The 26134-nt window shown below is 32.6% G+C and overlaps 1 protein-coding gene and 1 long non-coding RNA gene across 6 annotated transcripts in view; one reads left to right on the top strand and one right to left on the bottom strand.

Annotated features, from left to right (window-relative positions):
- Positions 1 to 1943: 1943 nt before the first annotated feature.
- Positions 1944 to 26134, top strand: part of LOC119069596 (RNA-binding protein Nova-1) — a 55016-nt gene continuing 30825 nt past the window's right edge. For 2 of the 5 annotated variants that reach the window (XM_037173687.1, XM_037173686.1), the window contains exons 1-2: positions 2451 to 2572; positions 17351 to 18005. In XM_037173687.1, coding sequence (XP_037029582.1) covers positions 17819 to 18005 — 187 coding nt within the window. In that variant the 5' untranslated portion in view covers positions 2451 to 2572; positions 17351 to 17818. Of the gene's footprint in view, positions 2573 to 17350; positions 18006 to 26134 lie in introns of all 5 variants that reach the window. The other 3 variants (XM_037173689.1, XM_037173688.1, XM_037173690.1) reach the window with 2 other exon arrangements.
- On the bottom strand, positions 2454 to 3702 carry LOC119069601. The gene is made up of 2 exons (XR_005086359.1): positions 3624 to 3702; positions 2454 to 3507 (listed from the first exon to the last, which is right to left on the bottom strand). It is a non-coding gene; the product is annotated as an uncharacterized LOC119069601 (long non-coding RNA).

Below are 26134 nucleotides of genomic sequence, written 5' to 3'. Positions count from 1 at the left end.
CTTAATACACTTACCTCTTTCACGACAACTTCGGGATGAAAATGCATCATTAAACCGTAAAAATAAACATTAAAATCAATTTTCGTTTTTCAGTTATACCAGCAAGTTGGTTTTTGTGTATTTATATGGCTCATCAAGTCATCATTAAAGGTCATTAATAAATCGTGTACCCGTCTTTTATGTAGATTTGTATAAACATACTTGTGTGTCGCTTTTATGCATGTGAAACTAAAACTTACATTTTTGTCGTCTACCATCGTCTAGTCTTGATGTGTTTGTGTCGAGTCAAGTTGATAAGTAAAGTCTTCGAAATGGAAAATGAAAATGGTATTATATATATACGTGAATTGAATGTGTGCATTAACGCGATATAGTTACTCGCACATTTATAGTTTTGGTATGTGAATCAGTGGTGGTATGTCGTTATAAAAAAAAAACGTTTTCGATAAACTGGGTTACTGTGTGTGCAACAGAGAAGGAAATATCTTGGTAAAATATCTAGGTTTTGGCAGTCAGCTGATTACGAGAACTGGGGTGCAGGGATTGAAAACAGTTTGATTGATTAGCTGATTCTTGTTCGATGGGAACAAAAGCAAAAGTGACAACATTATGTTAAGCAAAGTGTTCAGATAGGTGTGTGATGTGACTGTCTATACACACAAAGGCAATCGAATAAGAGCTTAAGAATTTCCTTTACGCTAGAACAGCTAGAACAGCTAGAACAACAACCATCGAAGTGAAAACGGTTCGTAACATTCGCAGGATCCTTAGAGGATTTAAAAATCTTAGAAGACGGACCCTTCTTGAATTTTTTGAAAAGATCGATTTTTTACGGGCTGCACCATAATTTCGAGCAGTCTTTTTTGTCGCATTTACAATAAAGCTTGTTGATGTGTGTTACGTCAATTGAGTACAAAAACACACCCATTTTAGGCCTTGGTGGGCATAAATCATTGCCGTGTGAGTTCGAAGAAAGAGATAGTTCGTAGATCAATTTCGACAGTTTATTGCTGCTAAAAATGGTTAGTTATCCCCACATTGCGAGCGGGTCTGTTTTCATTGAATTGTTGAAGTGGTTTGTCATCCCCATAGCGAGTGATCGATCTATCTATCAGTATTATATAGTAAATAGTGAACCGGCCAACGTGACCGGCCGTGACTCAGATTTTCAAAATTATTTTTTAGTTAAACTCAGGGTTCTGCTCAGAATAGGCCAACCGATAGTGACAATGAAGTCTTACTGGCTATTTAGAGAGCGACGTATGGGCAACGTATAGTGTCAAAATTGACATTAGAACACAAGAAGAATGTCAATTTTGACACTACACGTCGCTCATACGTCGCTTTCTGAATGGCCAGTTAAATCAACGAGTAATGACGAATTCAGTGAGGAGCTAGCATTAAAGTTAAATTAATTTTTTTCGTCGATGTTAGCGATATTTTAATTGAAATGTGATTACGTCAGCGCTGAACACACATGGGTACCGTGCATGTGTTTATGAAAACTAAAGTTATAAAAAAAATGGTAATTTTCACAAGATGAAAATGAAAAGATAAATCGACGATCCGTTCATAGCAATGCGTTTGCTGACGTCTATTCATTAGTACAAAAAGCGGATAAAATTTCGACATTGCGTACATATGCCTAAGATGTGTAAGATAATACAAAATATGTAACGACACACAACTGACACACACTAAACGTTTAATTTTATTTTCTGTATATTTTGCTTCTTTCAATTTAAACAGCTGTGTTAGCACCAAACCAAATATAACTATACCGTAACCAACACACACACACAAACACGCCAAGCACAACCGTCCGAACGAATATATATCCACTCGAAATCAACTCAATCGATATGATATTTAATGTTCTGCGCAAAGGTTTCCAACACCTGCAACCCGCAGTTTACAGAATTACAACGTCAAAAGAAAAAGAGCCCCAGCTAGTATCATTTATACCGTACTTTATGACAGTACTGTTTCATCTCCTTCAAAAATAAATTAACATTGAGGCGCATTTAAACCTCAAAATACGACTCAATTCATACGGGATTCATCACACTTCATATCATTTCAGTTTTCGTATTTGTTTTTCAAGTAAATCAATGAATTTTCATGAATAAATCGTAAACCAGTAAAATTGACAAGAGGAAAAAAAAAATTTTAATAAAAAAAATCCGAAGCGAAAAAAATTTACTTCATTTTCTGTTGTGTGTGGATTATAGAGCGGGTGATAAAAACGAATTTTATTTCCATATATATTTGTGTGTGTTAATTGAATTAGTTGGAACGCTTGCGCATTGCGTTATGCAATGGTTGTCTAACTAGGAGAAGAAGAAGAAGAAAAAAAAAATAAGAAAAAGAATTTTCATCAAAAGTCAAAATTAGAGTGCGAAAAATTGTACAGTAATCATATTAGGTTTATATAAAAGTCAAGAAATGGCTGCTGATCCACCCGACCAAGGAATGGAAACATGTCCGAGCCCTGAAATTGGGGACACCCGTAAACGACCACTCGATAGTGATTCGGAAAATAGTGCTACCAAACGATCACACTTTAGCAATGGTAAGTATCTGCAATTCATTTTTCATGAAAAATCCATCTTTCAGAGCCTTTACAATGTGACATTAAGAAATTGGGTTAAAACAAAAAACAATTTTTTTTTGTCGAACTTTTTTTTTTTAATTTTTTTTCCGTTCAAATATTTTTAATTATTTTTGTTTTCGTTGGTTTATTATTTTTCTTTCTGTTTTGTTTAAATAATTTTATAATTTTGCTTTCATCCAACATGGTTTTCTTTTAATTTTTTTTTTGTTTAAAAATCACTGTACGTTTAACTGGTTCATTGGTTCCGAATTTCATTTTTCACTTCTCTGTAATGATTTCGATTTTATTCAAAGTGGTCTATTTACTTTTGGATATCAACCTCCTAATATATCAGAATGAAAAAAAGCCTACCTTCAACATACTTACAATATTATTATACATTTATGCCCACCTTTGCTTAGTCGATTTACCATTATATTTTTTAAAATATTAAATAGAAAAAGTGTTGGTGCCGTTAATATGTTTTATTGATTAATTTAATCGAACATTTTCTAATTAAAGAAATAAAGTTTCAAGTGACTTTTCGATTGATAATGATTTTTTTCATTTTTATTGTTTCTTCAAACAAGAATATTTTTTTTTATTTAAATTTTCCGTTAAGTGTTCCCGCTGCATATTATCGAAAAATCTGAAAAACACAGAAAAAAAAGAGAAAGAAAAAACAAATTTAATTTTACATTTTACAATAAATTGGGTTGTGTCTTCACATATTCATCCATAATTAATTATGAAATATTTAACGAAGCTCGTCTTCACAGCATAATGTAACATATTGAACATATGGAAAAAAAAATTGGTGTTGATCGATTCGTTCGTTAGTTTCATTTTTTTTTTTTTTAAATAAAACTGAAGTGCATATCGCAATGCCATCGATACAAATGTTATTAAAGGGCCTTGAAAAAAATTTATAAATTAAATAAAATTAAAAGAGAAAAATCAAACGGTTCATGTGAGTGATGCCTATAGTTGACGGATCCGTTGTATGTATGAAGCAAAACAATTTTTTTACCTTATTTCGATAGGAAAACGTTTTTATTTTGGAAATTTTAGTGACACTGTTTGACCATTATGGAGTTGTTCAAGTTAAAAATACACATGAAAATTACTGAAACACGTTTGAAATGTTTCGAACTAAGTGATTTATACATGTGGAATCAGGGTTTCCACGCGTCCGAGCGCTGGGTACACTAGGATAATTTTCGATAGAATTTTTTTTTATTAAATGCTCCCTTGGCAGGTAAGGTGTACTAGGCTTCAAAATTAGAAGATTCTAATTCTCGTTTTAGGATTGCTCCTTGCATTTTTCAGACACCCACAGAAAAGTGGAACAAATCGGTTCTATGATCATTATAATCATTTTATACGATTTTTCATTAACATTCCACAAGCGCCGCTTATTTAGCGATGTCAACGCCATTCGTCTACATTTTGTGTTTTTATTTACACCACAATTTGAATGTCTTGTATTAAGTGGAATGTGGGACAGTGCACCCGTTGCTATTATATGCTTTCTTACCCTCACGTCCGACGAATTCAAATATGTCCATGTAAAGTAGGTCAGACCTTTACTTGGTGCGCTCATATTCGGCAGTTCCGATTTATTTCGTTAACCTCAGTTTGAACTGGTCAGAATGCATTGTGACGCAGTTGCCCCGTGGAATAGTTTTAGTGATTCATCATGCATTGAATGACGTGCTTCCTTCCTATTTACTGTAGGACTGTAGAAAGACTGTAACGTTGAGAACATTTAATTAATTCTTAATGACCAATTTTGATATTTTAGAAACATTTATGTATCCCCGCGCTAAGAACACTAGGAATCATACAAAAGTTCTTTTCACATGTAGAGGATAATGCTCGATCAAATTTTTGATTTTTAGAAATTTATTTAAATCCTCGACTCCCTTAGCACTTTACGGTGTGCCTAAAGTTGACAAGTGACAATAACCGGCAACGTGTTAACAATTAAGTGGATTAAACAAGTTATTTAATTTCGATCTGTTTTAACAAAGCGAAATTAAAACATCCCATTGAAAAGTAGCTCTAAAATTCCACGAAAAACTCGTCAATTCTTAAATATACTAGTAGACGCTTACAAGCCGAGTAGGAACCCTGAATGTCGTAATATTATTTATGGCAACGGTCTACATGTTTATTTAATTGTATTTACTTTTTCAATATGCCAATTAATTTCTGGAATTTATTTTATTTTTTGAAAAAATAGACGTTAATTTTCGTAGAATATTTAACTTATATTTATCGATGTGTGCGCGATTTTTGTTGTTGGTTTTACCATACCATTCACAATTTTGATTGGATTTTATTCACTTTTCAAAATCGACATCTCGGTTTCCAATTTTTACGATGCGAGCAATGTTGTTGCAAATTAATTCTTCATCAAACTAATGAGCATAATAATTTCAAGGTTGAAATAGTTAGAATTGATATAGTCAGAGTCAAGAATAGATCAATAATTTCAACATGCAGCTTGTGTATAAAAATGCTTTTGCATTATTAATTGGCAAACTGAGGACCATGAACTTAAGGCATCTCGTTAAAAATTAACATATAGCGAAGGTTTCTAATTCAATTTTTTTTTCTCACTCAAAAACAACTAAAATACGATACTGAAAACGCATATATAATTATAAGGCCTCAGGTTTAATAACAAAGTATCTGTAATTTGATGCAAATACAATAGACGAACAGAAAATGGCGTAGCTCATATAAATGCATTTACCTAAAGAATGATTTTTATATTAAAAGTATAGGGAAGCTTTTCTACTGTAAATAATCGTATATGAATTCACCGAGTAGACCAAGAGCCGTGTCTGCATATCAGTCGCTATATATCATAGATTTTACACACTGTACCCAATACGAAAAATATTTGCTCTCGGAAGTTTACTAAGCGCTAGGAGGACCCTAACGAAAAGGTGGATAATAGATCAAATTGATGATAAACTAAAATTACTGGGACAAGTTTAGCGCGCCGGGTGTATTTCTAGGAAAACATTTTCCCCGATTTATTCCAATTCTTCTTTTCCAACATTCTTCCGATTTTTCCATATTTTTCCAAAAACATTTTTCGGTAAACTAAAGTCGAAGCATTATAATTTGATCGATTCTATTCTGTTTTAAATAATTGTAGTTTTTCAAGAAATCATTTCGAAAACATTACAGTATAAAAGCTTACACATGCGCATTAGAGCTGTTTACTCGCGGTATACCTGCGGGTAATCCGTTCAAATGCGCATGTGTAAGCTTTTATACTGTAATGTTTTCGAAATGATTTCTTCGAAAACTACAATTATTTAAAAATGAATTAAATGAGTAGAATCGATCAAATTATAATGCTCCGACTTTAAAAAAAATCTTGAGGAAAAGCCAGAAAATTTAGAAATTTGGTTAAAAAAATGAAAGCAGCCCCTGATAGCACTACACAGCTGTTAAGAAAAAAATTTCTTCAAATTTAATTCCTTATTTCAAAAGTTAATTTTGACACTGATATTACGACTAGAAGTAGCTCCTATGACCCCCCTAGCGCTCAAAAAAGGAAATTGAAAAACAGATAATTTTGTATCGGGTACTTCTATAACATGGTATTAGTTTAGTGACCTTATGAGATACTGATACCGATCCAGGGTCCGGGCCTGTACTGTACTGTACATCTTTTTTTGCTGCACATCTACTTTAACGTAATATTTGTAGATGGGACTTCGGTTACGTTGAAATATAACTTAAGGACGACTTTTTCTTCTCCTATTTGTACACTCTATTCAAAGCTCTTGAATTGAATTGATAGAATTAAAAAATGTAGGAAGAAGGATACATTACCTTCTAATTTCAGTTTAGCGAATTATACGCAGCTATACGGCGACATTTGATCCTTTCAATTTCGTTCCCTGTCGATTTATACTGAAAAGGTCATGCATTCAGAAAATGTTTCAAATTATTATTATCATTTACAAGGCACACATAAATCGATTTGAAAATTATAATAAAAGTTATGTGGGCCGTGCTATTATATTCACCACAATCAAATACCCACAAAATTCAACGAAAAGTCAGTCGGGTCGTTTTTTTGTTCGTTTTGAATTCAATATATCCGTAGAAATAAAATATATAAAAAAAAATAGTAAAAAGAGTGCCACATTTAATGCATAAATCAATATTACTCTAATATTCCTACCGAATTACATTGAGGAAAAAAAAAAACAATCAGTCGAGGTATTATACGTATTATACACAACACAGCCACGGTTGGAAATTTCTATTTTCCGTTTTTTCCGTTATGTATGTCAGTGTGTCAATTGAGGCACATGCATAGAACATTTATATTAAATGGTTAACAAGGGTTGAAATCGTACACCTATATTATATCGACAACCAGTGGCTTTTTTCTCTCTCTGGATACGTGTGCTTTTAATGACTGTTTCACGTCAAGCCACGGAAGAATTATTGTCGGCTGGGATCGTGAGTTCATTTTTAGCCGTATAATCAGTTGTTTTACTTTAAGAACAAATTGAAATGAGTGTCCTTTCGATGGGTTATTGGACTTTGTGTGAATTTGATTAAAATTTACTAGAGTCATGGCCAGATACAATCATGAATTCACTGTTAATGTGTTCACCGTGAATTTTCGAAATGTTTGGGTAAAATGGTTTCTATTTGTCAGGTGGTTGGTTGCACTGAACTTTGTGTCACCGAAGTACATTTGTTAAGCTTAGACATCAAAGTGAAAATTTCATTTTACCAGAAATTTATGACGAAAGCTATTTGACTGGGGTGAAGTTAATCAAAACGCTTGTGTTACTAGCAGACACATTTTGACTATTTCAATGTCACACTTGACGGCCGATTTAAGCTTTCTTTATGCATTTTACAAAGAGGGATTTTTTTGAAAGTGGACCAGGCTCCGTCGGAGCTATTTTTTCGCGGCGGTTTGTTCACATGCCCAGATAGCCCTTGGTCCCAATAGTCCAAAACCGCAGTCGTTTAATTTTCATGTTTGCGTCTTGGCTGGTGGTGAAGGTGCAAAAGTCGAAAAAAGGGTGTTTTTATACGTGATTTACTGCCGCTACAGACAATGGACACACATGTGTGGCGGCTCGTTGGATAGGTACTGTCCAGGAGAACCGGGGCAAGCATAGATATCTTACATGTTCTGTGCCATTGTTCGAAAATAACAAAAATATTGTGTCAGTCAAAGGCCGCAAATTTTGATGAACTTCAAAAGGTGATATCTCGCACCTGGAGAATGTTTATGGTTAGATCGTTGGATGCAGACATCAAAAACAGCATAATTCGTGTATTTTTCGAAAATCAATATTTTGCTTTCGAGTGAAGGAAGACATTTGCTTTATACCGAAAAAAGTATCCTGAAACCTTTCACTTCTATGGCAATTGAGGTATAATTGTAGAGCTGGGTTAAGCCTCTATCACGGCAACCACTGATCTGTACAACAACAGTCACCAGGTACAAAATATCACCTAATAAAGCTCATCAAAATTTCCGGCCTTTGACTGATACATACTTTTTGTTATTTTTGAATAGTGCTTGAGTACACATTTTATATCTGTCTTTGCCCTGGGTCTCCTGGACAGTACCTATCCAACGAGCCGCCACACATGTGTGTCCATCGTCTGCAGCGGCAGTAAATCACGTATAAAAACACCCTTTTTCGACTTTTGCACCTTCACCACCAGCCAAGACGCAAACATGAAAATTAAACGACTGCGGTTTTGGACTATTGGGACCAAGGGCTATCTGGGCATATGAACAAACCGTCGCAAAAAAATAGCTCCGACGGAGCCTGGTCCACTTTCAAAAAAATCCCTCAAATGTTTTCGATTAATGAAATTGTGTCGAAGCCAGGTTACATTACTTCGCTAATTATAGGTAAATTTCAGTAAATTAGACAAAAAAAAATTACCAAAAATAGGTCCTGGTCCAAGCCACGGAAAAGCAGATAAGCAAAGTATTTGATGGATGAGTTCAGGGATCTCCGCAGATTTTCAATTTACCCGAAATGGGAAACGTGTCATGAGAGGAAAAGACTCCAAACGTACTAAAAAAATCATATGCAAAATATCCGCCTGTTAACCTGTGTCAGGTCAAAGATAAAAAAAATCCTCTTCTATTCAATTTGCTACAAAATTTAACGTTACATTTGCACTCGACTCATGAAAGTGCTCTCACGAACAACCATGAAGTGGTGTGCTCAAGAAATTCACCATGTATAAAGCCTAATTTGAAAATGGGCTGTGGAGAAGAGTGCAGCACAATTTTTATTTAGGTAATTTTGAGCTGATTTGGAGACACCTATGTAAAGTGGATTTGTTTAATAGAAAGGAAGTCATGAATTCATTAATTAGACGTAGCTTATATCTCGGTACAAAGTGGTTTATTAGGCATGTTTTGACACACGGCCTGCGACACTGTAAAGTACTTTATGACTCGATGTCATAAATAGCCACATTTGGTAGATTTTAGTAATGTTAAATTGTAGTCACTCTTGGGTTTAAACGGAGTTAAATAGGAAGTGATTTCCCTTTTCGATTTTAAATTATCTAAAATAGACCCTGCCACCTTTTAGCCAGAATATAGTCAGTCCTGAAACTGTGTGTAACTCTTTGCACAAATTTCTAAAACTTGTTTGTCTTCCGTATGACCTATATACACAAAAAAAAATATTCTAATTAGAGCTTTTACGATTAAAAGGAAAACATTTATAAAATGACAACAAAAACTGGCTACATCTCTAATTTCAATTTACGATATTTTACGGTGACATTGTTTCATAAAAAGAAAACATCAGCTCCGAGTAAATTGTACGATTTACGTCACTTAAGTTACTTCATCTAAAAAAAAATGTTTTTTTTCCTTCTGTGTATTTATTTTCATATTATTATTATGAAGAGGATAGGTAAATGCGTAATCCGATATGTCAAATATATAATAATATTTTTGCACAATATTCATTTCGAACTAATAAAATGAAACCAGCCATCATAATGTCTATATTTTTTGATTTTATAATGTTCGAAAGAAAGAAGAAAAAAAACGGTTATTGGCTGTTATGTTATGAATCAAAATAAAATAAAACTGCACATGTTATCGCTACGATCGAATAAGCTGTTTGTATATTGGATTATTAAAACAACAACAGAAATAAAAAAAAATAATAATTATGATCTCTTGTATAAGCAAACAGTTTTTAATTTTTCAATCAAATTTTAGAGATGAGACCTTGCACCGTTTATTTATTATTGATATATCGCTTAACAAATTTACCTGGGGGATAATTAACATCGAAAACATGTGCACGCAATTTTCGCTTTCATTTTCTTGAAAGAAAATTTGTTTCAGATAGGTTTACGAATCAACACAAAATGACGAATTACATGGAAAATGTGGATCACCAAATATAGCTTTATGTTGAAGCTACAGAGACGAGTAATACAAATTTTGGCATTGCAATATTCTATGACATGGAGATTGTGTAGCGTTAACAAGAAAGCTTGTATTTGGTGATCCACGGTACACATATTCTAATAGAATTTGCAATATTTTCGATTTCAAGAGTTTTAATAGTTATTTACGAAGCCGAGGCGAAACCGAAGACAATTAACACGAGAAAACACGACTTATCCTTCTTATACCGAGTTACGCAATGCATTTTACATGCTTTTGTTTTCCCTACGGTCGAAAGTGGCTTATTACACACCTAGGGAAAACAAAAAATTTGGTATAGATTTCAAAAGCATGTGAAATACATTACGTAACTCGGAATAAAAGTTGAAACGTCTCTTTTTCGTGTGTCTGTTGACATCGGCTTCGCCTCGGATCAACAAAATTCACACGAAAACTCTACTTTTCATCTTTTAGATCATCCATTGTCATGTAATAAATATTATGCACCTGTGCCAAAATGTTCATTTCGACGAGTTGGTGATTGTGATCTTAAGCCGAAGGAGCGGATCATAATCCAACTCGTCAAAATTAACATTTGGACATAGGTACATATCATTTTTTATGTGTCGATGCAAAGATTAACCCTCTCCGAGCTGAAGCGTAATGCAAGTCTTACCAAACAGAGACATATAAAATGCTATAACATGCTTTTGAGCTTTATGTCAATTTACGTCAATTTACGTTGATGTAAAAGAATCCAAGGGCTTTAGCCCGAAGTACTTTTACTCATCGTGATACGAGATATCAAATTATTTTTTTACTAGCGAGGGAAAGACTTTTCCCTAGTGTGAGGAAAAAGGCACCTTCCCTCCCTGGTGAAAATTTTAAATTTAATAAATGTCTAGTCTAGAGCCTAAAATCGTTTTCAATAACTATTTTACTAACAAGTTGCCCAAATCAAGTTGTTTACTTTGTAATCCGATTTGAATCTAAAGAAAAATGCAGCATAATTGCTCGTGCGTATTCGGCCCAGGCACTACAAAAGTGGTTGTATCAACGATTTAAAAAATTCCACTAAATTTCGCTGCTTTTCAATTAACTTGTACCAACAATTCTCGTTAGCCCTAAATTCTTACATAGTGCAAGTACGAAAGAGGACTTTTAGATCATTTAAAACTACATATTAGGATGATTGGTGATGTTCAATGTAAACTCGTACACAGCCTATTCATAAAATATATCACGCAAAATTGGAGTCTCTCAAAGAAAAATCTTCCATTGCCTCAAGTTCCTAGTGAATGTCAGCCTTTCTATTTCGTTTTCGTTGGTCAGAGTCGCTATTCATGAAAACTACATAAAATGTGACGTCAAATTTGTACGAAAAATTGTGTCAATGTCAAGAAGATCTACCCTTCTCATTGAATTCCGTTGTGGAAAATCAATTGACACAATGTAACCGGGAAAATAGGTTGTTGTTCACATTATCGACATTATCATACGTTCAATCTGGCAAATAAAGTTAATTGAAGTGATTTGAGATCATTGATTAATTTGCTGCAGGCTGTTCAAAGCACCTGTTTGTCACACAAACCAAAATAAATGAAATAAAATCCACGATTTTTTCCATGAAACGGAAAGGAAATTTTCATACTTTCAGGCGGTTGTCTGGTGGAATTGGCGAAACGTGTTCAACATGAACGACACAAATAAAGCATCAACATTACCAACTGCGCCACCTCCACCGACAACAAGAGCAAGAATATGTATGTGATAAATAACAACTTCACAGATTCTTATTACGAAACCTTACTTTTCCCTTGATAAATGTGTCGGCACACAATTTGATTAAGTTGCCATATATTAACGGTTATACATATACACGGAGCCTCCGACATTATATGTTAATAAAGTTTCTATTCGGGACGCTTCAGACTTTCTACATACTTATTTTCAGTTACACAAGACTATTTTTGTTTCCTTGACTGTGCAATTGAGACGAGAGTACAAGTTTCAGTTGCTTTTACTCGTTTCTTTGATGTTATTCTCGAGCGCTGAAATGTGATATTTTCTTCGTTCAGAATATTTATGGATAATTATGCGGACGGTATATTTCACTCGGAATTCTTTCAATGTAATTTCTTACGCAATTTTTGGGTTAATTTGTGTTTAACAAGAGACCTTACCAATGTAATCATTCAAAAGTGAGTTGCCGTATCATATGTCCGAATCAGTTTTCACTCGAGTTTATTTCGGAAAATTTCTGTTAAATTTTTCATTAGAACAATTTTCTTCAACGTCTTCGATTTTCACATTCATTTTAACCACTTCGTCTAATTACTTTCAATGCCCGGTCACCATTACAATATACATTCGTGGACGTAAGTACACAACACATACCGGTACCAAGCTAAGTCTATTATAGTGTTATGTCACGACATATATATATATATGTTGACCAGTTGACCTACTTCACTTGTTTCCTTTTATTACAATTCCCGAATGACCGTCATCATTATACAACAGAGTTGTTACAGTTACACGGCACATGCTACAATTTTTTTTTGTGTCACCGACTCCTTACGTTTCGTTTGGTCACATAGTTTATTAGAAATTTACCCATCCAATTGTGAAATTGTTTGAATAAAACAGCAAATCTATGGCATGATTTGGGTCCACTTGTGTCTTGAGAACTCTGTACGTAAATAGGAGAATTACGTAAAGTTCATTGAAATAGTTATACACAAAATTGTGTAATTTTGCGCTAGTAACTTGAGCTCGGTGTTCGTGACGCAGTTCATGTTATGCTGGGGAAATTAATTTGACAGAATTCGGTAAAATCTACAATATTTCGCTAAATTTGCAAAAAATTTTGTATTGATCAACTGAAGTCAGTAAGTCGAGACTTCACATTGAATTATTGAATTGCCAGTTGTGGGTTCGAAACTCAACCGCAACACAAATAATTCGTTTCATCAGTTTGTTGTCCACAATAATGACATCTGATTGAATCGGTTATTGGGTTGTGTCTTGGATTTAGTACCGATGTCGTCCCTTTGTGTTACATGTAATTGTTGGTAATGTCATTCAGTCAGTTAGGCGTAAAGCCCGTTGATGGTGTGTGTTGTCTTATACCTATCTTACTTCTCTATTGGGTAATGTAAAATGTGTTTTTGTGGTCAGACGCTACGTGAAGTTATAGTGATTCCGCGCATTATGTAAATTTTTGTTAAACAACAATGTGTAGCCACTGTGTAAAGGCATTATGTCAAATTCATTCGTGCCTATACCACGGCTAGACGAGATTTTGCAAAGCAATCTGAGCACTCTTTGTTATAGCAGCTAATGTAATAAATTAATGTTCCAACGATTATTACAGAGAAATAACCTCGGGGTGCCCAAAAAAAAAAAAAAATCAAAACAAGTGTGGATATAAATAGGGAGAGCTTTTCAACAAAGGTTTTTAGAACTCTCAATATGGAGGCCTTGTCAGCGGTAAAGATGTAGCATTTCATGTAAAAATTGATGGAAAATCGTTGAACTAGATGTTTTTCCTCTTCAATCGACTTTTCTATTAAGTATTTCATGGAAAAAGACTCAGCAATTTTTTTATAACATGAGAACATAAGCGCATCACGTCTCTAATTATTTGTTAATAAGTCCTTTTCAACGAACAATGTTGCTGAAATAATTCGGATTACTGAAATGTAATTCAATTATGCCGTTTATGAATTACATTTATTTTTTGCAAGACCATCAGACTAATAATAAAACATCTTTGCAAGCGAAGAAGATACAAAAAGAAATGAAATGTCGTGGGGTGTAAATTCTTTCCCATTCTTCTCTTTTTTTAATGAGAGATTAGGTAGATACATTTTTCACAAAGAATTTTTTAAATATCATACTTTCATTCGCAAAAAATGAAGAACAAAGAAGAGATACGGTATTTAGCGTAGATGTAGTGGATGTGTCGACTACTTAAAAGTATATATATAAACAAAAAACAATTTTAGGATACACGTTAGCTCCTTGAAAAAACAATTCATCATACAAATCTCTCCCCAACTTTCTTGCTAATACCAAGTGAAGTATAAGTTTTTAGCTGAAGCTTCGTTAGCCTTTTTTGTGATAACCGTTGTGTTGATACCGGTGAAATGGTTGGAAATTTCATTTTCTCGGATGACTTGTTGCCCTCGCTACGCTCGCCACAAACAACATCCTCGAAATGAAATTTCCAACTTGTGTCTCTTAGTGAACAAAATACTATTTCTATTTCAAGGTTGGAAAATTTTCGGGACACTACACGACCAGTTCTCTTTCCTTCTTCCCAGTTCTTTGCTCCTCGGATATCCATCATTTCAGTCAAAAAATTCATTGACCTAATTTTGAAATGCTCTACAATTAGACAGCTTTTTCCACGTTAACTTCTTTCTTTTTAATATGATTCAAACGAAAGTAAAAATTTCTAAAGTTGGGGATATTATCGACGTTCAACACCGTATTCAACGAAATTAAAGTGAAACTGGAGCATAGAACCGACAAATCGGCTGTAATTTAGCCCGCCGTCGTTTTCAGTATACTATAACTTTTCGGGACAATGCAGATCAGAAAAGTGGCGAAGAAAACCAATTGGGTCATTCATAAATTTCGATTGTAAATCTTTGTGTTATTTAAATGAACGGCCAAAGATTGTTCACATCAAGCCTCACATTCGACTCATACAGTTGTTCTGGACTAGCTGATTCACACTCTCCACTATAAAATGGACCGAATGACCCAAAGAAAGTCCATGAAAAATTAAATACTTAAAATGGGTTCAATATCAAAGAAATAAAAAATATAATTAATGACAGCGAAATGATGGGACAGGCTCTTATGGGCTTCGAATAAATATGGTTAATGTGGTGGATGTCAATTCAATTCGATAAAATAATTTAAAAGAAAATTCATTCTAGTCTCAAGTTCTGTCTCTTTTCCACTTATATTTCCGCATCTTCTCCCCCGTAAATAAAAAAAAATCCAATTTCTGCATTCAGAACTGTATTTGATTGTTTCGCAATTAAACGAACAAAATGAAACAAATCATTATCTTCTAATTAAATTGTGTTTCTGTGCTGATAAAAATGATTATCAAAACACTGAATGAAATTGGTAAGGCTAAAAGCAATTCAAAATGTCTAGAGGAGTATATTGTAGGTGCTAAATGGAAAACGTGTAAAAATCAAACGTTATACCTGTATATTGTACCTGTCCGTATATATATATGTAACCACTATCAATAACACTTTTTTTTAATTATTTATTTCCCTAATTGTTATTTCAAAATCTAGATAAAAAAGCTATTATCTATGACTGAAACAAAAACATCAACAAAATTGTTCGGTTGTGTAAATGACATGATGGCCACTTAGTTGATAGAGAGAAACAGAAAATAAATGAAAAAAAAAGGCTAAAACACCAATATACTTAAATGAATGATTTTTTTCTTATTTTTATTTTATTTTTCGGTGTATTATATAGATATAAAGTCGAAAAAATATTAATGTCAAAATATTTTATCAATCGAACACATTCTCATGAATATTATATACACAAATTTTCTAGTCACAACCTTAAACATTTTTTATTTGTTATAAAATGTAAAATTAAAAAACACGTTTTTCTTAAATGTAAAATGATTAAAAAATGTTTTTTTTCTTCTTTCTTTCTCATTGGTATATAAAAAAAAATATTTCAAAAAATTATTATTGAAACGATTACACATATGAAACGTATGTATGTTAAATGTTCGAATATATTTATTTAAAAAAAAAAAATTGTTTATAGATGTGCGCGCGCGACACACGTATATACATATAATGTACAAGTGAACGTGTGGTTATTTCTTTTTTTTGTTAATAATTTTTATATTCCACTCGATTGTATGCATCGTGTTCTAATGGAACAACACTCATATCACACAAAAATAATATTTTTTATTTGTATTTTAATATTTTTATTTTATGATATAATGGATGGATGGTTCACGCGTACACATTACTAGAATAAATGCTTTTTACAAGCGCATATATCGACATATATTCACGGGGTTTTTCTTCTTTTTTCCATATAAATACACTCGTGCGAGTTTTTTTTTTTGTTAAATAATCTAAAAACATTTTTTTTTTGTTTATTTTGTTTGTCCGATATATTTGTTTATTTCATTCATGTATTGGTTTTGTGTGCGTTTACATACAGACATACAAGTTGGTTGTTGTTGTTGGTTTCTATATTATTTTTTTTTCTCTCATTATTACTTTATATTGTACTTCTTCCATATGTATACAAATATATATTTTCCTTGTTTGTATTAAATGTTGTAAATTATACATATTTAACCGAGAGTATTGTATATTCGCCGATTTGCGACTAAGCTACGTGTCAAATTCAATTCCAACCATTTATTTTATTTAATATTATTTAGTTAGTTCATTTCATACTTCGGCTTTTATCTTATTACATTCAAAAAATATTGTTCATAAAATTACAAAAAGAAAATTCAATTTCGTTTTAATAATTTTTCGCGTTAAAAGTTTTAAGTTTTTATTTAAATTTAAATTTAAATTTTCCATTTCATTAATTTAACGTTCGGTCGATTTTTCCGTTTTTTGATTGTATTAATTTTGTCTTTTAATTGTATAGTTTGTTCTTGTTGTACCTTGTCATCGGTTAAATATTATTTTGTTTTTTTTTTTTACTTTTTCGGGTACGATGTGTGTAAAATACATATAACAATTAAAATTGTCGATATATTTTTCCAAGACTTAAAACATATCAATTTGAAAGAAATATAGAAATAAAAAAGTTTTCACTTCATTTGTTGTTGTTCATTTTTATATTTAAAATAAAACCGAACGCTAAACAGTCTCATCGTAACCGATTACATAACCGCAAACCGATAATTCCGCAGAAGACGTTTGCATCTTTGTCATACACTGTATATGTATACATATAAAATAATATTCTCGACAACAGCTTTTTTTCGCCTTCTAACCAGCTTTTTGAAAGTAAGAAGCTGAATATATATTTTAATCGTTACATTGGAAGTCATTTTATCTCTGTCGCACACGCTTTCCAGAGTGTTGTTTTATTGTAAGATAATAAACGAAATATTTACACACGAGAAAAAAATAATATTTTAATTGTTTTTGGTCAAAAGAATGAGAAAAAGATTTATTTTTTTGGTGTTTCCCGTTTCGATTTATTTATACTACAATCAAACCACGAAAATATTTTAAGTGAGATGTTTGTGATTTAACTAAGTGAACGATTCGTTTTTTTAGTATTACGTATGCGTAGTTTGTATCATCATTAAAAATCGAAAATAATAAAAAAAAATAAAAAAATAATCAACAACAACTATAACAACAAACAACAGAAAAAGAATGAGAAACATTAAATACTAAAAATCAAATAACTAAATCGATTCAAAACTCATACTCGAAGATATATGTCAGCACCATAAATCACGATCAATTAAAACATTTAAACGAAAAAATAGAAAAAAGAAAATTAAAAGAAAAAATATTTAACCGAGTGAAATTAAAAAAAAAAATCAAAAAAAAAATATTTAAATCGCACATCAGAAAGAGAGAGGTTGCATCCAGCCCCCCCTCATCATCAAAACCAAAACAAAGTGCCTACCATATTATATAAATGTGATATCGTAAAATTAAACAACAACAAAAAAACACAAAAATAAAATAGAAAAGTGTCAGTCGAATGAATAATTAAAATAAAAACAAATTCAAATGTTAAATAGCCAACTGCAACCCTCCTCTCAGCATCAACAGCTCCTTGCATCAGACAACGGCAATGCTCCCGGATACTTCATATTTGATGATCTAACAACGGCATTACAGGAGCGATCAAATAATGATCAATCAGCGATTGCTCATCAACCATTGCTACAACAGCATCAACAGAAATACTTGTTTGGTGAGTTGTCACAAAAAAAAAATCAATAAAAAAATGAAAAAAACAAAAAATCTGCATGTATATCCATTATATGCGCCTACCTCCTTCTATATAACCATCGATCACGATCACGTTTTATTTCATCGTTGGATTTTTTGTATAAAAAAAACGTAAAATAATAATCAACCAAAAAAAAAAATATTTTTACCAAGAAATTTACATTGTTTTTTATATGAAAAAGAAATATCTATTACGCAAAAAGCCACCACACACTCATCTCTAATTTTTTTTTTTATTTAATTTAATATTTTTTACTCAAAATCAAATTGCAAACTCAAACTTCCATATGTCACATTGTTCAGGGGGAGAATGGATTTTTATTATTTTTAATTCATTAAAAAAATTTTCTTTTTTACATTTTATTCATCACATTTTTTACTTGTTATTACATTTTTTATATAGCTATTTTAATAATATTTACAAAATATAAATATTTGCTGACGTTTTATTTTTATTACTTATAGTGTTAAGTGTATTTTTTAACCATTTGACAATCAACAGAGAGAAATATTTTCTTATGGTGAACTTTTCAGGACTACATTTAACATTTACAGCCTCTTTTTATTAATTCAATACAGTCAGTGCCAACCAAAAATAGGTGTCTTAGTTTACTTCAGATCTTTTAACCAGCTGATCAATTCATACAAACACACTGATTATTATGTGGTAGTGGTAAAATCGTCTAAGCACACATAAAATCAGTTTAATTGTGTTGAGTAGACCAGCTGTAGCCAATTTAGACACACATTTGTTCGACATTTACTGTATTTTCATCTATTAATTTATCGTCTAGTATAAAATTTATTGTACTTGTTTCCAGCTTTGCTTCGTTGGATATTGTGCCATTGAATAGCGAGCCTTAAAACTCAGCAATAATCAGTATAAAGCATAGCTGTTAAAATTCTACAATTTAGCTGGTGGTTCTGGGTTTCTGAAACAGTCCCTGACTAAGAGTAAACTTGTCTAATAATTCTGGTATTTCCTTAACGTAAGCCAGTGATTCGTTGATTCAAATTGTTTCCTATTCAAACAGAATCCTAATATTCCTCACTATTCACGATACCTTACACATCGTGATGAACCTAACTTCGCAATATCACAAAATTATTCCACTCCTGTTTCAATACGATCTCTTGATGTTGCGGAACTTAAAGGAAATAATTCAATAGAAAATCAGTATCATCATTTTGAAGTACTAGATTTTCGTTTCGTTCAAAGAATGTGCTAAAGTGTTAGTTTCAAACAAATTGAAAAGAGCTTTAAGCTACTTCGTACTTTAAGCTTGGTGATACACTGAAATTTTAGGAAAATTCAAAGCCCGAACAGATTCAAAGATTTTAGAGTTTAACATATCAGTTTGAATGCATGTTGATTTAGAAATGGTCTAGTACTTCATGTAATATTTATAGTTCATCCTTGAATAGAGAAAATGTGTGCCATTTGTAGAGTGATGGGAAAACGTGACAAAAGAATATATCACTAGGACTTATGACGGAGACGGTTTTCTGAGGTCCTCACACACTTTTTCTCTCCTGATTACAATCTCCGCTAGTCCATGTGATACTATTTTGTTATCGAGTGCCTTAAGTTTTGATTCAGACTTTCCCAATGGTGCCCGTTAAATGCAAAACCCCGGATATCCAGACAAATCGTCAAATTTTAACAGCCCTACGGGCTCACATTTTATGTTCCATTCCAATCATAAATTTCATTGTATAACTCCAATTCTGTGTATGTTTCACTCAAAAACATTTGCCACAAAATTTAGTTTTAAAATAATCTTTGCCGACAGCATAATAATAAACATTTAGTTAACAAAAACATTTGTAGCTTTTAAATTAAGTGGAGATCACAGTTGAAGTTATAATTTGACCGACGAAATACGGGAGTAGGGACTTGTGTTTGTTTACCACAGAACAACGAAATTTGAAAAGTTGTATACTTCACCAAAAATCAAATAATTCAAATGAAAATATTTTCGTGTTCGAACACATCCAGTTTTAACTAGCAACATGGGCTGCGTTAAATCTGAGTCTGGCATTGTTCTGATGACAGCAGTCATCAGTCAATCCTGGCCGGATAAATCTATGTTCCGACAAGTGTAACTATTTTACTGTCAGATTTGAATGACTTGCTGCAAGCGTGTAGCTTCTGTTGAATTCTTATGTAAAATTCAATTTTTTGTTCAAATTGAAAGGAAGCTTTAGTCTTACGCTGTTTTAAATAAAGAAAAAAAATCCCTGATTTTATTCCTGGTTCATATGCACTAAAAAGTCGAAAAAAATCTTTCGGTCGAAACATTCGCATAGAATATGATCCCATGCAAACGCAAAACACATGGAATTGAACGCAATATAGTGTAGTGGTTCGCAGATAAAATTGTTTTCATCCGAACAGGAAGCAACGGAACCCGCATTATATACCTACTCCATGTATCGATATTGTTTGGTGGTTTCTTAGTTCTAGTTCGTACTGTGGAATATAACTGAATAAAAGCTCTCGCATGCATGGATATTATGGTATTTTGACTCAAATGTGGTTGGAACGTTGTTAAATATTTCTTTGATTCGGGATGACGGCAAATTATATTATGAAAAGCGGGCTGTATATGAATCCAATTGTTTTGTTAGTTCCAGCAATGTGTATATGTACTGTACATGCTACACGGAAAGATGTATATTGCGTTATTATGTCTGAATTTTATGAATATTCAATTAAATTTTACTTGCCGCTTCTGTTCTCCCGGCTCTGCCAAGTTTTAATTATTCGAATAACTTTTCTTTTTGCATAAAACCTACCCTTCCAATCGACTGGAATTAATCGAAATTTTCTTCTTCAATGCGTTCGTTTCAGAATTATGTTTTTTGAATGAGCAGCATCGTTTTAATGCTATGTATGGATGTATGTTAAACCCAGCATAGAGCTTCCGAACACGTCAACCATTGTTGTTTGTGTCGCTTAAAATTTCGAGTGTTTAAGAATTTTATAATGTTTTGAAAGGCTTAAGGGGTTGGAATGTCATTCAAACGAGTTATACGCACAGACAAGTAAAAGTTCGTAAACATCAAAAATCACATTACATTAACCAGTCAGTTTGAACATGTTGAAAAATGGCAATAGAAGAAAAATTATTAACGTGAAAACGGAATTTTTCGAGATTACAAAAGCATATCTGGTCATATCGGCTTCAACGATTTTTGTGTTGAAATATGCCATAAAAATCGCTATGTGCTTAGGTTGAAGTAGTGATAACATAAACGATTTGGAGAAATTGTCGTTTTTAATGTTCATTTTGAAATAGTTTTACTTTTATGTGATGGCGCTGTTTGTCTTTTCTTTATCGACATTCAGTAGAATTAAGTACCACTGAGGGAACTTAAACTTTCAATTATTTAAAAGCTCTTTACTGAACGTTCTAGAATAACCGAACGTATCAACATTACATTTGTAAGCATTCATTAATGTTTGATGTAAAATCTCTTACTTCGTTATCGATTATTTGCAGAAAAGTGAATATCGACAAATTTTCTGATTTGGTTGCTGTTTTGGCTTATAATTATCGTAGTGACTATTCACAGGCGCCTGCCAATAGCCAAATTATTATTAAAGATGCTATTGGCATCAAAATGCTATTGGCAGGCGAACTTGCCTGCGAATAGTGTTTTACGGAGGCTATTGGCAGGCGCCTGCCAATAGCATTTTAACGTTTACACAGGCTATTGGCAGGCGCCTGTCAATGGCATTTTTCCTTTTACAAAGACTATTTGCAGGTGAAATGGTCTGCCAATAGCATCTACGTATAATTATTCTAGCCACAGAAATTTAGTCTAACAAATGAAAGGCCAGATGCAGTGTGACTCTTAAGTCAGAAAATATGTCGGATTTAACTTTTTAGCGAGTGTAATGCCTCTATTTCTCCAAGATTTTTAAGTTTCCACATTCTAGGACATCCTCTTAGTACAAAAAAAGTATCGTTGACCTCAGTTTAACTCAACTTAATTTTTACGAATTGTCCATTCACTGCATAGCAAGCTAAAAGTTAAAATAAAGATTTGTTTTTTCGCTATCAATCACAAGTGGCATAAGTGTACAGTGGTGGCATAAATTTTTGATAAACCAAATCCGAACTATAGCTCCACTACCTTTTAAACTGGAGAAGTCAAGACGATTTTGCGACTGTGTGAATTTAGAAAAAAGAATAAGCTGTCACTTCGAACATACTGATCCATTAGTTGTTGCCTAATTTGCGTTTCGAGTCAAATCGTTTATTGCATCGATTAGAAGTTCAGCACTAGCTAAAAAAATAATCAGGAGAATAGCAAATGATATCGTACTACACAATGTTATCTTAAATCTATTACTTTTTTTTGTTTAAAGTAACGTTTCATACCAAATCTTTTACTTCACTTGTTTTAACATATACTTTGCAACAAAAGACCACACTAACTGGAGGTCAAAGTTTTTTTTTTGTCGCTGCAGTCGTTAACAGATGAAAATCCGTTTTTTATTAGTAATTTTATTAATTGTTTTTATTAATTGTTAGTCGAATAAAAGAAGTTGAAAAAAAAAATTTGAATCGACCCTAAAAGGTGCTATCTCTTAGATCCAATATACAACTTTATTGGCCCACCACTGACCAATGACCGTCGTTCAACAGAACCCATACCCTTAATAAAACGCCAAACAGAATTTCTCTAATTAATTGGTTAAGAAAAAACTACATTGCACGAAAAACGTCTCATAATAATCTACAAAAATAAACTTGTATGAAAGCGACACACAGCATCTCGTTGAAAATCTTACATCAATGAAACACAACAGAGTCCTATACACGGATCATACACGCGATGACGAACAATGACTCATTATACGTGAAAATATGTGAAGCATCGCACAATTTATGTTCTCACTTTCCAGACACCAATCGCAGAAAATGACACATTTTAATTAATTAAAAAAAGAGTCTATTATCTCAGCAGAAAAAAAAATAATTGCAAAAAAATGTGTGTAGCGATATCTGAACACGAGAGAGCGACAAGTACTCCAAGAATAGCTCTTACATAACAACATTTTCTTCTATGCATATTCCATATATTCCCATCTTCATAGTGTCTAAAAAAACCTAAAGACAATAAGTTCGTCACGATTTTTATCTTTTGACGTTGCCATAGTGGAGGACAGAAATAAGAATTCTGTACGGAGTAAGTGGATACTCACACGAATAAGCATATCCAAAGCACACAAAATATACAACATCATCATCGTCATGTAAAACAGCATAATGACACAGTAATACACATCTATACGGAGTGTACACAATGAATAATCAAAGTTAAAAAGATGTTTTTAATGTATGTCGTATGTATATATATAACGCTCGTTGGGTTAGTTTCTATGCGCGCTATTTTGACTTCACATTTAGCAACTTGCTTCCACACCACACAGCCGAGAATTTAGTATTTGAAAAGTTAAGAGGAGAAGAAGAAACGAAAAGGAAAAAAAAAATCAGAAAAAATCATGTTTGGTTTGCACATACACGTTTCTTTCATTCACACATCTTTTACCACTTGTTTTCTATATGAAGTTTATTTTTGGTCCATTTGAATACGGACCGTGCAACCGACTTACGAAATGCTTTAAAATTTGTAATTGAAATCTTTTTTTTGTAATACGTTTGTGACCAAGTGTACAAACAAATCGGTTGATTTGAATAGAAAAAGAAAGTATTTGACGCTTTAAAAAATAAGAAGGCATAGCTGATACGTCTTTTACTGAAAATATCATCTCCTGTTTTATATAAAAAAAAAAATTCCTAACAAACATTCGGCTTGAGAAGAGACCTTAGTCAATATTGATTGCTTTAGGGCCTTAGGCTTTGTGGTCCCTTCCATCTAAAATACATTTTACGACAGCAAGATACTTGTCAACCCATAAATTTAATCAATTTCCCCAATTTCTTCCATTTTTTTTCCTGATGTCAAAACTTTCAGAGACATTCACTGACTTCTTTAACAGATTCTTTCTGAGCTAAGGTTCTCGTTCTCTTCAAGGATTTTGTGTGTTTGCAATTTAAGCCGAAAGTCGTTCCTCACACATTGATAATTAAAGGAAGAACATGGAGAACATGAGACAGGTCCAATTGAACTCGTTCAGCTTAAGCAAGTTACTTAAATTCCAGTTTTATCTCCTTACTTAGTTGTCAATAGTAATTTCAAATAGGAAACGGGAATTGTGTGCACAGTGTGGAGACTTAAAATGAATTTGAAAAAAGAATGTGAACAAAAAAAAACTATTTTCCACCTGACATCGAAAGTGAATTTCATAAATAAAAACATTTTGATCCGAAACAAAACACTCCATTCAAAGCCATTCGAAAAAGCCTGTGCCCATACGAACATACGAAAAGAATATTATATCTTTTATGCTGCAGCACTTGTTTCGCTCTTTCATTGTTATCCATTAACCTTTTGGTTTAAGTTAAAAGTTACAAGCTGATGAATATTTACACAAATGATTTTCAGTGCAAATTAACAGAAGAAAAGGTTGTTGAAAGTTATGGTACAAAATAACAACGCTCTACGGCATTTTGTTTAAATAAAATATTTATTTTTCGAAGCATTTAACCATTTTTTTTTGTGTGCTAGTGATTCATACAAAAATTTAAACATGGAAAGCTTTTACATTCAGACATTCAGTCAGGTGAATTCTTCATTAATTCGTCATTGTATTGCGCTTCCACACACACATATATATATATATATATATATATATATGCCGAAGAAGCGAAGAAGAAGAATTAACAGAAGAAAAAAAAGCATTAAAATGTTAACCCAAAGCACTATCATGACGCAATCCAATTTAAATTTGTATTTTTTATATCAAAAAAACATCACAAAATGAAAATCAATTTTTATTATTTCGACATTTTCATTTTGATTTTTCTTTCATTTTTGTGTTTTGTTTTCAAAAACCTCAATTTAAATGGCTAAATAGTTAAAAATGTAATCATTAAAGTTTTAATTTCACAAAATAGAATTAGCTGAACCATTTTTAATTACCGGAAAATTCAGTTTTTACATTAAAATAAATGGATCTGTTTGATGATTTGATGACGTCAATATACAATTCCACAATTACATTTGGAACTCTGTTCATTGCACAATGAAGACAACAAAAAAGAAATTGAAACAAGCACAGAGACTTTGCAATGTTTCCTAATGTTCAATCTTGCGATACGACCAGAGAAATAGACAAACTTTTCTCGTTTAAATTAAAAAAAGAACAGAAAATCCAAGCATCGAATTGATTGAAATAATGTGTCGCATGTACATGTGGATTTTATGGATACAACAAACATGCAATTATTTTCTCCGCTGAACCCTTATAAAATCTCCCTGATTTTCTTACTGATTTGTAAATATTCATGTGGGCGAACAGCACTAGCATAGAAATAACAAAATTATAATGACGCCCACATTACGCTTCAATTTGGCTTACAGTCTACGATTTTTCCATCCGAATTTTCTTACCAAATTAAAGTCTACAGTTTGTTGTTTCCTTGCAACATTTATGAGCTGAAGATTATGCAATATGATGAATAAAAGCAGCTACACAACTGGGACTTATGGCTTTGCGCTAAACAATTGTGGGTTGTTCATTATTTTCGGCTTTGAGTTGAAGATTTTGTCTGGTCGAAATTTAGTCTGGTACGACGCAGTCAGTACTGCTTTGTACCAAGTATAAATACAAGTCTACTACTTCAAATCCTAAGAAACATATTAAACTTAGAGGTCTATTAGTCGCTCATTAGTTTGAAACTTCCACCATGTTATTCCACTTCCCAAAATGAAAAAAACATTTTTCTACGACTTTTGTTTTCTACGAGGACCCTCACGAGCCAGAGTGTCACCTAAACCGTCACACATCATAGAAAAATCGAATTTTCGTCGTAAAGAAAGTACAGTGGACGTCAGTGAAATTTAGTTGGGAATTAGCTTCGGTTGGTGCACTCATACCAACAAAACCTCTCATTTTTTTCATACGGTTTCACAACAACGTGTGTGCTGGTCCATCCATATAAAATGATTTGT

The sequence above is a fragment of the Bradysia coprophila genome (assembly GCF_014529535.1).
Source record: "Bradysia coprophila strain Holo2 chromosome X unlocalized genomic scaffold, BU_Bcop_v1 contig_38, whole genome shotgun sequence".
Classification (NCBI taxonomy): Eukaryota; Metazoa; Arthropoda; class Insecta; order Diptera; family Sciaridae; genus Bradysia; species Bradysia coprophila.
This window is presented reverse-complemented; position numbering and strand designations above follow the sequence as displayed.